General features: G+C 44.2%; 1 protein-coding gene and 1 pseudogene across 1 annotated transcript; both read right to left on the bottom strand.

The window, feature by feature from the left end:
* Positions 1–4,968: 4,968 nt before the first annotated feature.
* Positions 4,969–5,931, bottom strand: LOC135888351 (olfactory receptor 6N1-like). Its single transcript, XM_065416158.1, has one exon. The coding sequence runs from the start codon at positions 5,929–5,931 to the stop codon at positions 4,969–4,971; it is 963 nt and encodes a 320-aa protein (XP_065272230.1).
* A 6,506-nt stretch (positions 5,932–12,437) lies between these two features.
* On the bottom strand, positions 12,438–13,447 carry LOC135888350 (olfactory receptor 11A1-like; annotated as a pseudogene).
* Positions 13,448–15,312: the final 1,865 nt, after the last annotated feature.

Raw genomic sequence — 15,312 nt, 5'->3', positions numbered from 1 at the left:
AGTCTCTAGCATCAGAGACACTGCTGCAAAACAGGTCTAATGCTTAGAGCTGGTTATTAGTGATTTCTGTTGGTTTGCAACAAGACTTTCAAGTGAGTCTTACTAAACTCTATTATTAAACAGTGGAGAAAAGAAGGTCACACCACAAACTACCTGTCGCCACCTCTCCCAATTCCACTCAGCTTTGGCACCCCTATTTCCTGCTTAGCGAATGCAGTTTAGCTGAGGGTGAGTCCCTCCATCAGAGTATGCAATGTATAGTTCTGCTACCCTTGATCCTCACATAAGGATACACAACTCTTTATTACCCCTGCTCCAATAACAAAGTGACTTGTTATCCAACACCACCAAAAGTCATTATTTGGGCAAAGCATTTCCATCATGCCTAGGCAGAATGGGCGTGTCTATGCAAACAAGGTCAGTTCATGAAGTCTTCTTCCCTAGTTCATTACTAGAGGTCAGGGGAGACCTTGCTTACAATTATAAAAGGGAAAAAAATCCCACAGGGGAAAATGCTTCTCATAATGATGAAACGCTAGATGATGGCCTGTTAATGTTATTTATTATTCTATGAGCAGTAGGTTTTAAGCCTATATCTGCTGCCACCTACTGGGCATTTCAGAAAATAGCTGCCCATTTCTCCTGCTTTGAATGTGCTGCCCTCTTGTGGACACCTTGCAGCATCACTGACCTTTCCTTTTCACATTACAGGACTTTATCCTGTTCTGAAATATATTGGCCAATACCACAGACCTTTCCTCATTTCATTCAATCTGCTGCCCCTACGGTCAATTACACAGCATGACAGTCTATTGCTCTGTTGTTACCCTCTGCTCTCTTCTGGAGTTAACTGCAGTGGATGTTGTAGCTGCCTCTTTCCATCTGTGATGCTCATGTCTCCTTTGGTCATTGTTCCACCATGGTACACTTTTCCTATCTTCAGGTAGTGTTGGTAACCTAGGACTAGCTAGGCTGTCTGTCTTTGATTCCCTTCAGAATTCCTCAATATCTTCAGGTTTCAGAGTAGCAGCCATGTTAGTCTGTATCTGCAAAAAGAACAGGAGTACTTGTGGCACCTTAGAGACTAACAAATTTATTAGAGCATAAGCTTTCATGGGCTACAGCCCACTTCTTCGGATGCATCTGTAGCTAACGATGTGCAATGGGACTTGTACAGCGTGATTTCTATAATTGCAACTTTTTTTAAGTCTAATGAACCTATGTATAAAATATTTGAGATCATGAACAAACACCAGCTTACATTTTTGGGAAATTCCTGTACAAGGTGATGGCCTGTTATAATGTACTTACACTATCCCTTTAACAATATTCAATATATGCTGCCATCTAATGGGCATTTCTGAAAATAGCTGCCCATATATCACCCTTACAACATGTTTTCACTTAGGGAAGAAAAACTAAATGCACAAATACAGAATGGGGAATAAATGGCTTGGCAGCAGCACTGCTGAGAAGGATCTGGGAGTGGTGGTGCATCACAACTTCAACATGAGTCAGCAGTGCAATGCTGTTGCAAAAAAACGGAAATGCAATTTTAGGTTGCTTTAACAGAGGCATAACATGCAAATCTCGGGAGGTGATAGTACCACTCTGCTTGGCTCTGGTTAGACTTCAGCTGGAGACTGTGTCCAATTTTGGTCACCAATGTATAGAAAAGATGTAGAGAAACTGGAAAGGATCCAGAGGCGAGCGACAAAGATGATCAAAGGGATGGAATGCAAGCCATAAGAGCAAAGGCTGAAGAACTGGGTATGTTTAGTTTGGAAAAAAGGAGACTAAGGGGGAACATGATAGTGGTCTTCAAATACTTGAAAAGCTGCCATAAAATTTTTTTCTCTCTTGCCACAGAGGGCAGGACAGGAGGCAATGGGTTCAAACTGCAGCATAGCAGATTTAGATTAAACCTCAGGAAAAACTTCCTAATAGTAAGGACAGTAGGTCAATGGAACAGATGGCTTAGGGAAGTCGTGGAATCTCCTTCACTGGAAGTTTTCAAAAGGAGGCTGGACAGCCATCAGTCTTGGATGGCTGAGACTCAACAAATCCTGTATTTTGGAAGGGGGTTAGACTAGATGACCCTTGCCGTCCCTTCTAACCCTATGGTTCTATGCTGCCGCCTAGTGGCCATTTGACAGTATAACTTTCCCATTATTTTATTGGCTAATGAAATCTATTGGTCAGTATTTCTGACCACCACCCCTTTCCTTTCCTCTACTCTGCTGCCATCTAATGTCGATTTCCCAGCATGACTGTTACTCTGGTCTCCTCTAGTGGATTCTTCTTGCTATAGCTGCCTCTTTCCCATTTTTGACTCTCATGTCATCTGGTGGACATTTAGTATAACAGCCCATTTCTCAATCCCTAACATCTCCTACTATCCCCCGATCATTACATAGCACAAAGTTCCTTTTCTCTTCAATGCTCTTTGCTCACCACTTATATAGTGTTATACAGCTTCACCTCCCTTTCCACTTCCCTCTGTTGGTCATTTGGCAACATAAGTTCTGCTTTCTTGCACCTCCACTTTGGCTGCTGTCCATTGGGCTGCACCTGTCCCATTCCTCTTCCCTCTAGTGGTCCTAAACAGCATAACTGCATCTTTCCTCATTTCTTACCTATTGCTAGGTGTGCGCTGTTCAAAATTTTAAACATTGGGAACCAAATCACACAACAGCATGATTGCAACAATAGTGGTCACAACTACACATACAACATTAGTGGGTCTCAAAGGTTTTTCGGGGTTTACCATTAATTCAGTGCATTTCTGTTGCTGGGGAGTCTGCTTCCAGTGGAAATACATAGATTGAAGCAGCCCAGTGGTTCTCCAGGCTGAGATTCTAGGAGGCGTCTAAGCGAGTTAGGCACCCAAATCCTTTTGAAATGGGAGATGAACGTTTAACTCTGATAGGTCACTTGGAAAATCCTTTCTCCAGTGCTGAAGTCCTACAGTTCTCACTGGTGCCCAGCTCCCCTCCCTCTGGCCAAGTCCTGACGTACTCACAGTGGCTGAGCCAGCACTGCCATGGTTGGCACCACAGGAGCTCTGCTCATTGCTAGGCGGTAGCCACTTCCTCTCACCATAGATTGTGTCATGCCCCTAGGAGAGGGACCTGCATGCAGTAGAGCTGTCCAAGACAGCTGGGGAAAGCTGGACACCATGTCCTGAGAACTAGCTCTCTCAGGGCATGTACTTGTTGCAGTGAGTTTTGGGGACACTCATTGTAACAGGTCCCCTCCCTTTGGACTGCTCTGTGCAACTGGTGGCAGCAAAGCAGCTCGTGCCTTGCAGGGCCGCATGCAGAGTCCCTCGCCAATGACAATTTGACAGACTCGATCGCAGAAATGGCCTCAGTTCTACGGGTACCCTGGCAAACCCCCAGCTGGGTCTGGACACTCCCAGTGCCCCTGGCTTGTGAGTCTACCTCTTTGTTTGCCCAAATTCTCAGCCTCCAAGGGCCCTGTGAGCCTGGTGTTGGTGCTTTGTTGGAGCTGGTCACAGCTGGTCTTAGTCCAGATAAGAGCTATAAAGTTGTTCTTAGTGAAGTGTCCAGAAGTCACTGCTGGGGCCTGGCTGTAATGAAGGTGGTTGGTTTGCAGGGGGGGTATGATGGGGATGGAATTAGGCACAGTTTCAGAGGTGGCAGATTTCCTAGGCTTATGACCCCACAAAGACTGCACCAAGAGTTTGGACAATAAAAATACTAACATTTATTATGATAATATTGGCTTTTTTACAGATATAAAAAAATGGTTAAAATTGTCTCCACTGCTCCTGGTGCCCAGTTGAAAACTTCATGATGGGAACATGGGCTGTCTCTCATGATGCTTTAATTGTGAGAAGCAGCAACCCTCCTCAGTTGCTGTTATCACTCAGTCACCAGCATACAGAGACACACTCAACTGAGGAGCGTGAATTCTCTCCAAGCTACTCATGAACTATACAGAGGGAGACAGCAGCAAATCCCTCCAGCCTCGCACCGCCAGAAATGTACCATCTTACACTGCTCAAGACCTTCTCTTGAACAATGCAAGCTCATTAATTAGTTCACCACTTCATCAAAGGATAGTGGACATGCATCAGCTCTTGTAATCTGAGCAGATTCCCCAAGCATTTTAGACAAACTCACTGGTAAAGATTAAACATTAAAATAAGTTTATTAACTACAGAAAGATAGATTTTAAGTGATTATAAGTGTTAGGTAACTATCTCTTACCTTTATGCCTAAGAAAAAAAGGAAACACACATTCTAAATCCTAAACTTTATCAGACTCAGTATGATTTGATTCAAACAGATTTTCTCTCTCCACTGGATGTTGCAGACAGGTTACAGTTCTTAATACACAGGATGAATTCCCATCTCACCCTGGGTCCAACCTCCCCAGTTCAAAGTCTTTGTCTTCCCAGTGTTCTTGTTGCCTCCAGAATAGGTGGGGGAAGAGAGACGTGGACTCATGATGCCATTGTCCCTTATTTTATACTCTCAATTCATGTCCCTGGAAAAATGCTGGCCAAGACATGTCCTGGTGGGCCTTGCTGTGTCACAGAGTTCAGCAATTCCCATTGTGCAGTGCTTGCGCAACTGTCTTTTACAGAATTATGAATCTCTTGTTTACAATTCCCCTGCTGGTCAATGGCTGGTGATGGTCATTTAACGCTCGCCTGGGTGTGGGTCAGCTCCTATGTTGTCACTGGAGAACTAACAGTGGGCGACTCCCAGACTCCCAACATATTTCAATAACAACCATATAACAAAAGCTCATAACACCGTATACAATGATGATATACATGTTTTGACAGAGGAATGAGTTTCAGCAGATCATGACCTTTCATATAATACTTTACAAGCCATGTTTTTTTCACAAGTACATAAAAAAGATTCAGTGCATCACAGGCTCATTGCTTCAATCACACAGGCAGCTTTCAAAACCTCAGGCTAAATTATAATCTCAGAGTCTCTGCATATTTTTGTGAAAGCCACATTTACTGACTGCTTTGCTCAAGGCTTCCTTGACCTCTCTGTTTCTCAGGCTGTAGATGAGGGGGTTTACAAGGGGAGTTAGGACCGTGAAGCAAAGAGAGAGCACTTTCTTCAGATCTCTGAGTGTATCACGTTTTGGTAGCATGTAAAAAATCATTATCGTTCCATAGAAAATTGTCACCACAGTGAGGTGAGAGGAGCAGGTGGAAAATGCCTTTTTTCTCCCGGTAGTGGAAGGGATTCTTAGGATGGTGGCGCTGATACACACATAGGATGTCATAGTTAGTAGGAATGGAGGCAGGGTGAATACGGAGACGAATATGAGATTCACCAATATGCTCAGGTGTGTGTCACTGCAGGAGAGTTCCATCAGTAGGATAGGATCACAATAGAAATGGTCAATTTCATTCGGGCCACAGAAAATTAACTGTGATATGAATAATATAAAGATGGTAGTGGCCAAGCTACCATTTAACCATGACCCAGCAGCCAACTGGAGGCAAAACCTGTTACTCATAAGAGTTGAATAGTGCAGGGGTTTACATATCGCTAAATACCGATCATAAGACATCACTGCTAGGAGACAGCATTCTGTACCAGCCAGAGCACAAAAGAAATACAGTTGTGAGAGGCAGCCACTGAATGAGATGGTTTTGTCCCCAGTCAGGAGACTGACCAGCATCCTGGGCAGGAGGGTGGAGGTGTAGCAGGTCTCCAAGCAGGACAAGTTCCCTAGGAAGTAGTACATGGGGGTGTGAAGGTGCTGATCAGCCACAACTAGTGCAGTGATGAGCATGTTCCCGGCCACGGTTGCCATGTAGATCACTAGGAACATCAGGAAGAGAAGAATTTGCAGGTCAGGGAGATCGCCGAATCCCAGGAGGATAAAGTCTGTGACAGCTGTTTGGTTTCTCCTGATTATGTCTGCCATGGGTTAAGTCTAGGAATAATAAAGCAAACTGTGCAATTTAATTGGAAGAACAGAGCTGAAAGGTAATCAAATGTCGTGAATTAATTCCATAAATATTCAGAAACTCCCTCCCTATCCTGGCAACCAGCTGAAATTTTAAGGCTAAACATAGACTTCAGTCAAAGTGTAAGAAGTCTCAGTTCGACAACAGATATTTTTTATCCATGTAGACCACCCTCTGCCATATCAGAGCAATGACTAATATAACAGTCCATTTCTCTGAAGTACTGATATGCAGATCAAACTATTTATCTACTATCATATCCCATCTAGTGACATACAGAACTTTAACAATGATGCTTAAATGCTGTATTTCACATCTGGCAATTGCCAGAATCATGCCATGACTTAGGATTCAAAATCAATAAATACATCAACTAAAATGTTGAACCGATCTTCTCTTAGAATTAATGGAAATTAATCTAACAATGTTTCCTGGTATATTCAGCATTTCAGTGCCCTTTAGGAGAAAGAATAATTTCTCCGCCCTCCTCACAAGAGATCAGTTTATGCCATAAATTTATGAAGTGGAGTAAATTTTCTCTTAGTTGCTGTGGTGGTGATGGTGACATGGTGAGGGACTGGCAATGCCTTCTCTGTTTCCCGACATTGACTATTTAGCAGTAAAAAAATACAGCTCTTTAGAAGATGGCTCTGAGGAAGAAGTAAAACCAGGCTGATGTGCAACCCTAACCGGGGAGTGACCCTCTGCACTCCATATGATTGTGGGATGATAATAGAGAAAAGCACTGGGGTGTGTGTGTGTGTGTGTGTGTGTAAGATGCTGTCCCTGAACTCAGTGTCTAGAAACACTCTGGCCTGTGTGAGCTGGGCTAGTAAGATGCTAGCATCACTCCGCACCCCATTTGGGGCACACTGAGCCAGATCCCCAGCTGGTGTAGATCAAGGTATCTTCATTTTTGTCAGTGGGGCAGATCCCCCAACTGAGGACCTGTCACAAGACATGGATCTCAAGCTCCATCTCTGTTAAATGGTGCTATGAACGCTGACTGGCACTGGTGTGGGAAGGTGAGGATAAAACTACTTATATTAATTGGAAGAAGAACTCTATGTAGCTGAAAAGCTTCTCTTGTTCACCAACAGAAGCTGGTCCAATAAAAGATATTACCTTGCCTGCCTCGCCCCTCTAATATTCACAAAGCACATTCATGCCCCTGTTTGGCAGTGGTATAGAAATACAGTCAGGAAGATGGTGCTCACCTGTAACCACAGCACAGCCCAAGCTTCAAGCGATGAGCTCCTATTTCTCAGGTCTTGGCTGCCAGGATTCAGGATCCTCAGCTGAGGTTCTTGTCTCTCCTCTTTCTGCGGAAACTGGATTTTCTCAGTGACGAGACCTGCAGTTACCTGAAGGAATGAGCAGGCACATTTGATCTATCTTTGGAAAATGAGCTTCCCCTTCGATTTAAAAAGTGTAAATGCTCCTTCATATTTGTATTCAGTCTTCAAACTTTTTTATAAGGTCCTGCTTCAACCTTTCTCCCACTTGGTTCATTTTGTGTCTCCAAAGCTTTGTAGCTAACAATGCCCAATGGGACTTGTACAGTGTGCCTTGTATAATTGCATCTTTTTCGAAATCTAGTTATCCATTATGGAAAATATTTGAGATTGTGATTAAACAGCAGCTTACATTTTTGAGAGATGCCTGTCCAAGATGATGGCCTCTTATAATGTACTTGCACCACCCCATTATTAATATTAAATATATGCTGCCATCTCGTGGGCATTTCTGAAAATAGATGCCCAACTATCACCCTTACAAAATGCTGCCACCAAATGACCATTTAACTTTCTGCCCCACCCCCTCCACGCACATGACAGAGTTCTGCACTGATCTGGAAGCCTACTTTCACTGTCTCCGATTCAAGGAATATTTTCAACACACCACTGAACAGCGCACTGACCCACAGGAACCCTCTTACCAACACTACAAGAAGAAGAATTCTGCATGGACTGATCCTGACGGTCGTAATGACAGACTGGACTTCTACATAGAGTGCTTCTGCAGACGTGCACAGGCTGAAATTGTGAACAAACAGCATCACTTGCCCCATAACCTCAGCCATCCACAGCCTCAGAAACAACTCTGACATTATAATCAAAGGGGCTGACAAAGGAGGTGCTGTAGTCATCATGAAGAGGTCGAATTATGAACAGGAGGCTGCCAGGCAGCTCTCCAACACCACATTCTTCAGGCCACTATGCTCTGATCCCACTGAGGAGTACCAAAGAAACGACACCATCTGCTCAACAAACTCCCTGCTACAGCATGGGAACAAATCTACACAGACACACCCCTAAAGCCCCGACCAGGGGTATTCTATCTGCTACCCAAGATCCATAAACCTGGAAATCCTGGACGCCCCATCATCTCAGGCATTGGCACTCTTTCAGCAGGATTATCTGGCTATTTGGACTCTCTCCTCAGACCCTACGCTGACAGCACTCCTAGCTATCTTCGAGACACCACTGACTTCCTGAGGAAACTACAATCCATTGGTGATCTTCCTGAAAACACCATCCTGGACACCATGGATGTAGAAGCTCTTCATACCAATATTCAACACAAGGATGGACTACAAGCTGTCAGGAACAGTATCCCTGATGTGTCCACGGCACACCTGGTGGCTGAGCTTCGTAACTTTGTCCTCACCCACAACCATTTCAGATATGGGGACAACTTATACCTTCAAGTCAGAGGCACTTCTATGGGTACCCTCATGACCCCACAGTATGCCAACATTTTTATGTTTGACTTAGAACAACGCTTCCTCAGCTCTCGTCCCCTAGTGCCCCTCCTCTACTTGTGCTACAGTGATGATATCTTCATCATATGGACCCACGGGAAGGAGGCCCTTGAAGAATTCCACCTGGATTTCAACAATTTCCACCCCACCATCAACCTCCACCTGAACCAGTCCACACAAGAGATCCACTTCCTTGACACTACTGTATAAATAAGTGATAGTCACATAAACACCACTCTATATCAGAAACCTACTGACCACTCTTCTTACCTAAATGCCTCCAGCTTCCATTAACGACACATCACATGATCCATTGTTTACAGCCAAGACCTAAGCTACAACCGTATTTGCTCCAAATCCTCAGACAGAGACAAACACCTACAAGATCTTTATCAAACATTCTTAAAACTACAATACCCACCTGAGAAATGAGGAAACAGATTGACAGAGTGAGACGGGTACCAAGAAGTCACCTACTACAAGAGAGACCCAACAAGGAAAATAACAGAACACCACTGGCCATCACGTACAGCCCCCAGCTAGAACCTCTCCAGTACATCATTAAAGATTTACAAACTATCCTAGAAAACGATCCCTCACTCTCACAGACCATGGGAGACAGGCCAGTCCTTGCTTACAGACAGTCCCCCAACCTGAAGCAAATACTCACCAGCAACTACACACCACACCACACCACAGAAACAGTAACCCAGGAACCAATCCCTGTAACAAACCCTGTTGCCTACTCTGTCCCCATATCTACTCTAGTGACACCATCACAGGACCCAACCACATCAGCCACACCATCAGGGGCTCATTCACCTGCACATCTACTAATGTGATATATGCCATCATGTGCCAGCAATGCCCCTCTGCCATGTACATTGGCCAAACCGCTCAGTCGCTATGTAAAAGAATAAATGGACACAGATCAGATATCAGTAATGGTAACATATAAAGGCCAGTAGGAGAACACTTCAATCTCCCTGAACATTCAATAACAGATTTTAAAGTAGCCATCCTGCAACAACAAAAACTTCAAAAACAGATTTCAAAGAGAAACTGTAGAGCTACAAATCATTTGCAAACTTAACACCATTAATTCAGGTTTGAATAGGGACTGGGAGTGGCTGGCTCACTACAAAAGCAATTTCCCCTCTCTGGGTGTTGACACCTCCTCATCAATTATTGGAAGTGGACCACATCCACCCTTATTGAATTGGCCTAGTGATCACTGGTTCTCCACTTGTAAGGTAACTGTCTTCTCTTCATGTGCCAGTATATTTATGCTTGTATCTGTAATTTTCACTCCATGCATCTGAAGAAGTGTTTTTTCCCACAAAAGCTTATGTCCAAATAAATCTGTTACTTTTTAACGTGCCACTGGACTCCTCACTGTTTTTGTGGATACCGACTAACATGGCCATCCCTCTGACATTTAAAAGTATAACTTTCCCATTATTGTGTTGGTTACTGAAATCTACTGGTCACTAGTCAATATTTCTGACACCCCTTCCCATTCCCTCTACTCTGCTGCCATCTAGTGGTCATTTCCCAGCATGACAGTCTGGATTATTAATGGATTATTCTATCGCTGCCTCTTTCCAGTTCTTGACTCATGTCACCTGCTGGCCATTATTTAGAAAACTGCCCACTTCTGACTCTGCAACATCTACTACTATCCATAGTTCATTACATACATAGAGGACCTTACCTCACCACTTATACAGCGTTATACAGCTTCACCTCCCTTTTTTCTTCCCTTGGGTGGTCATTTGGCAACATAATTTCTCCTGTCTTGCCCTTCCGCTTTGGCTGCTCTCCGTTGGCCATTGGTCAGCAGGGCTGCAACTTTCCCATTCCTCTGCCCTCTAGTGACCCTAGAGAGCATAATCACATCTTTCCTCATTTCTTACCTATTGCTAGGTGTGCACTGTTCCAAATTATAGCCACTGAGAAACAAATCGTACAACAGCATGTTTGCAACATTAGTGGCGACAACCGCACCTACAACAACAGCAGCAGCCCTCAAAGGTTCAGCAGGGGTGTCCAATCATTCTGTTTCCAATGGAAATGCATAGATTGAACCTATTGAAATAGAATCCCAGTGGCACTTCAGGCTGAGATTCTCAGAGGCATCTAATGGAGGTAAATGCCCAACTCCCATTTCACAGGGATTTGGGTGCATAACTCCATTAGGGCCCTTGGAAAATCCTTCTCGCAGTGCTGAAGTCCTTCTGTTCTCACCGGTGTCCACCTCCCAGCCTCTGGCCAAGCCCTGAAGTGCTCCCAGTGACTGAGCCAGCACTGCCATTTTGGCACCATAGGAGTTCTGCCCGTTGGTAGGTGGTAGCTGCTGCATCTCACCGTAGGTTGCCTCACGCCCCAAGGGGAGGGCCCTGAGTGCAGTGGAGCTGTCTAAGGCACATAGGACTGGCTAGGCATCGTGCACTGAGAACTAGCCCTCTCGGGACAGGTGCTTGTTGCAGTCAGTTTTGGGGACGCTCAACATAACAAGTCCCCTCCCTTTGAACTGCTCTGTGCCGTTGGCAGCAGCAAAGCAGCTTCTGCCCTGCAGGGCCACATGCCAAGTCCCTCCTCGGTGCCCGTTTGACAGACCCGACCCTAGGAATGGCCTCAGTTCTACGGGTACCCTGGCAAACCCCCAGCTGGGTCTGGACAGTTCCAGTGGCCCTGGCTTGTGAGTGCAGCTCTTTGTTTGCCCAACCTCCCAGCCTCCAAGGGCCCTGTGAGCCTGGGCCTGGTGCTTTGCCAGAGCTGGTCACAGCCGCATGTAGCCCAGGTAAGAGCTATGAAGCTGTTCCTGGTGAAGTGTCCAGCGGTCACTGCTGAGGCGTGGGTGTTTGCATCTAGCCTGTGTGAGTGGAGTGAAGGTGGTGGGTTTGCAGAGGGGTATGATGGCAATAAGCACCATTTCAGGGGTAGCAGATTTTCCAGCCTTATGTCCCCATCTCTGCTGCACCAGAGTTAGTATTTTTTATTGTCCAACCATTAATTTGGATCAAAAAGTGCTTTTTATGGAAATAAAAAAATGGTTATAATTGTCGTCACTCTGCCTGGTGCCCAGTTAAAAACTCCATGATGGGAATGTGGTTATGGCCACTTTCCTCCATGGTCCTTCCAGTTAGATGGATAACACTGTCCTGAGTTCCAGCTGGATCCTCCATTTCATATTTACGGGAATAAAAAATGATTGGCAGAAACAAACATGATGTCACCCATTGTGTTCTGTTTGTATTTGACTGTCTGAATTTGATTACAAGACTTTATTATCTAACATAGAGAAACCATGAACAGGGGATATACACAGGGATTTACTTGGATAATTAGCAGGCTTTGTGCCTTACACAATGTCAGCTCTGTGCATTTTCAGACGCTGTACAAGTTCATCCCATAGGGTGAACATTTAGCCAACACCATGGAGAAAAATATAATCATACTATTTGTCTCAGTGCTGAACATGAGAGAGTGATACAGCTGTCCGCAACCTCATTTTCCTATATGTTGTGTAACATTGAGGCAGCACGGGACTACGAAGACTGTCTCAGTAACTCCATACAGATCATCTCCATTTTTTTCATATTAGTGCTGAGATTTCCAATGGGAGTTTTCAACTTAATTTCAATGGGGGCTGATAGACTGAGGTTTTCAAGCTGCCTGGGTGATTTAGGAAAAGTCTCAGCATGTTTTTGTGAAAGCCACATATTTACTGACTGCTTTGCTCAAGGCATCCTTAACTTCTCTGTTTCTCAGGCTGTAGATGAGGGGATTTACCAGGGGAGTCATGACTGTGTAGGAAAGAGACAGCACTTTGTTTAGGAGGCTTAATGTATTGTGTTTTGGAAGCACGTAGACAATCATTAGGGTTCCATAGTAAATTGTCACCACAATGAGATGGGAGGAGCAGGTTAAAAAGGCCTTTTGTCTCCCTATGGTGGAAGGGATTCTCAGGATGCTGGCAATGATACACACGTAGGATGTCAGGGTTAGTAGGAACGGAGGTAGGGTGAATACACAGGATAGTATGAGATGGAACAATATTATCCAGCGTGTGTCACTGCAGGAGAGTTCCATAAACGGGATGGCATCACAATAGAAATGGTCAATTTCATTTGGGCCACAGAATGTTAACTGTGATAGGAATAATATAAAGATGGTAGTGGCCAAGCTACCATTTAACCATGACCCAGCAGCCAACTGGAGGCAAAACCTGTTATTCATAAGAGTTGAATAGTGCAGGGGTTTACATATCGCTAAATACCGATCATAAGACATTGCTGCTAGGAGATAGCATTCTGTACATGCCAGAGAACCAAAGATAAAAAATTGTGTGAAGCAGCCACTGAATGAGATGGTTTTGTCCCCAGTCAGGAGACTGGCCAGCATCCTGGGCAGGATGGTCGATGTGTAGCAGGTCTCCAAGCAGAACAAGTTGCCCAGGAAGAAGTACATTGGGGTGTGAAGCTGCTGATCAGTCACAATGAGTACCACAATGAGGGTGTTCCCAGCCACGGTTGTGATGTAGATCACTAGGAACATCAGGAAGAGAAGAATTTTCAGTTCAGGGAGATCCCCGAATCCTAGGAGGATGAATTCCATGACAGCTGTTTGATTTCTCCAGTCTCTGTCTTCCATGGGTTTAGTCTCGGAACAATAAAACAAAATGTGCAATTCAATTGGACGAACATAGTTAAAACTTTGTGATTTAATTCCATAAATATTCAGAAACTACCCTTCCTCTCCTGGTTATGGGCTGAAATTTTAAGACTAAATGTATATTTCAAAGCTAAGTGCAAGGAGTCTCAGTCCGAGGACAGAATATTGCTGTCCAGGTAGACCTCCCTCTGTCATGTCAGAACAATGACTAATATAACAGGCCATTTCTCTGGTAACCGAGTACTGATAAGTCAGATCAGACCATTTCTTTATCGAGTGTCATATTCCTTCTAGTGACATACAGGAGATTAATAATGATGCTTAAATGATGTATTTCACTTCTGGCAATGGCCAGAATCATGCCATGACTTAGGAGTCAAAATTAATAAATACTTCAACTAAAATGTTGGACTGGGATTTCCAATGCAGTCTAGTGTTCTTATGCACCGGTTTCCTTGTAGAATTAGTAGAAATTAATCTAACCATATATCCTGGTATATTCAGCATTTCAGTGCCTTGTAGGAGAAGGAATAATTTGCATCCCCTCACAAGAGATCAGTTTATGCCATACATTCTGAAGTGGAGTAAATTCTCCCTTAGTTCCTGTGGTGGTGATGGTGACGTGGTGAGCGACTGGCAGCGCCTTTTCTGTTTCCCAATGTTGACTATGTAGCAGTAATAAAGTATGGCTCTTTGTGGGGTGAATCTTAGGAAGGGACAGAACCAGGCTGATGTGCAACCCTAACTGGGGAGTGACCCTCTGCACTTCATAATGTTGCTGGGATGATAAATCACTTGGGGGTGGGGGTGGAAGATGTTGTCCCTGAACTCGGAGTCTAGAAACAATCTAGCATGTGTGATCCGGGCTAGTAAGACTCTGTCTCCACTCCCCACTCCATTGGGGCACACACTGAGCCCGATCCCCAGGTGATATAAATCAAGGTATTTCCATTTGTGTCAGTGGGGCAGTTCCCCAACTGAGGACCTGTCACAGAACATGGATCTGAAGCTCCACCTCTGTGAAATGGTGCTATGAACACTGACTGGCACTGATGTGGGAAGGTGAGGCTAAAACTGCTAATTCTCACCTGAAGAAGAGCCCCGTGTCGCTCAAAAGCTTCTGGTTTCAGAGTAGCAGCCGTGTTAGTCTGTATCCGCAAAAAGAAAAGGAGTACTTGTGGACCTTAGAGACTAACAAATTCATTGGAGCCTAAGCTTTCGTGGGCTACAGCCCACTTCATCAGATGCATAGAATGGAACATACAGTAAGAAGATATATGTACATACACAGAATATGAAAAGGTGGAAGTTGCCATGCCAACTCTAAGAGGTAAATTAATTAAGATGAGCTATTATCAGCAGGAGAAAAAAAAAACTTTTGTAGTGATAATCAAGATGGCCCATTTCAGACAGTTGACAAGAAGGTGTGAGGATACTTAACATGGGGAAATAGATTCAATTTGTGTAATGACCCAGCCACTCCCAGTCTGTATTCAAGCCCAAGTAAAGGGTATCTAGTTTGCAAATTAATCCCATGTCAGCAGTTTCTCACTGGAGTCACAGGGTTAGGACAGAGTTGGCATCGGGCTTTGTTGCAAGGCTAGGTTCCTGGTGTGACGATGTATCCCATAATGCTTTATGGGAATATGACATAACTGGAGTATGTTTTATGCTACATGTGCCATGTAACATATCTCTGTAAAGGTTATGGTTTACTGAATCTATTCATCCTATTTGTACACATATATCATTTTTGTACCCGAAGTTATGACTATTGTCTGTATACTTGCTTGATTTCTAAGTAAGCTTTGTAAGTCATTTGATCAGCTGCTTTAGAAAGGAATTTGCAAAGTTAAGTGCCCAATCAAGAAGCACTTAAGAAACAATGCATCTTGGA

Source organism: Emys orbicularis, chromosome 13 (assembly GCF_028017835.1).
Source record: "Emys orbicularis isolate rEmyOrb1 chromosome 13, rEmyOrb1.hap1, whole genome shotgun sequence".
Classification (NCBI taxonomy): domain Eukaryota; kingdom Metazoa; phylum Chordata; order Testudines; family Emydidae; genus Emys; species Emys orbicularis.
This window is presented reverse-complemented; position numbering and strand designations above follow the sequence as displayed.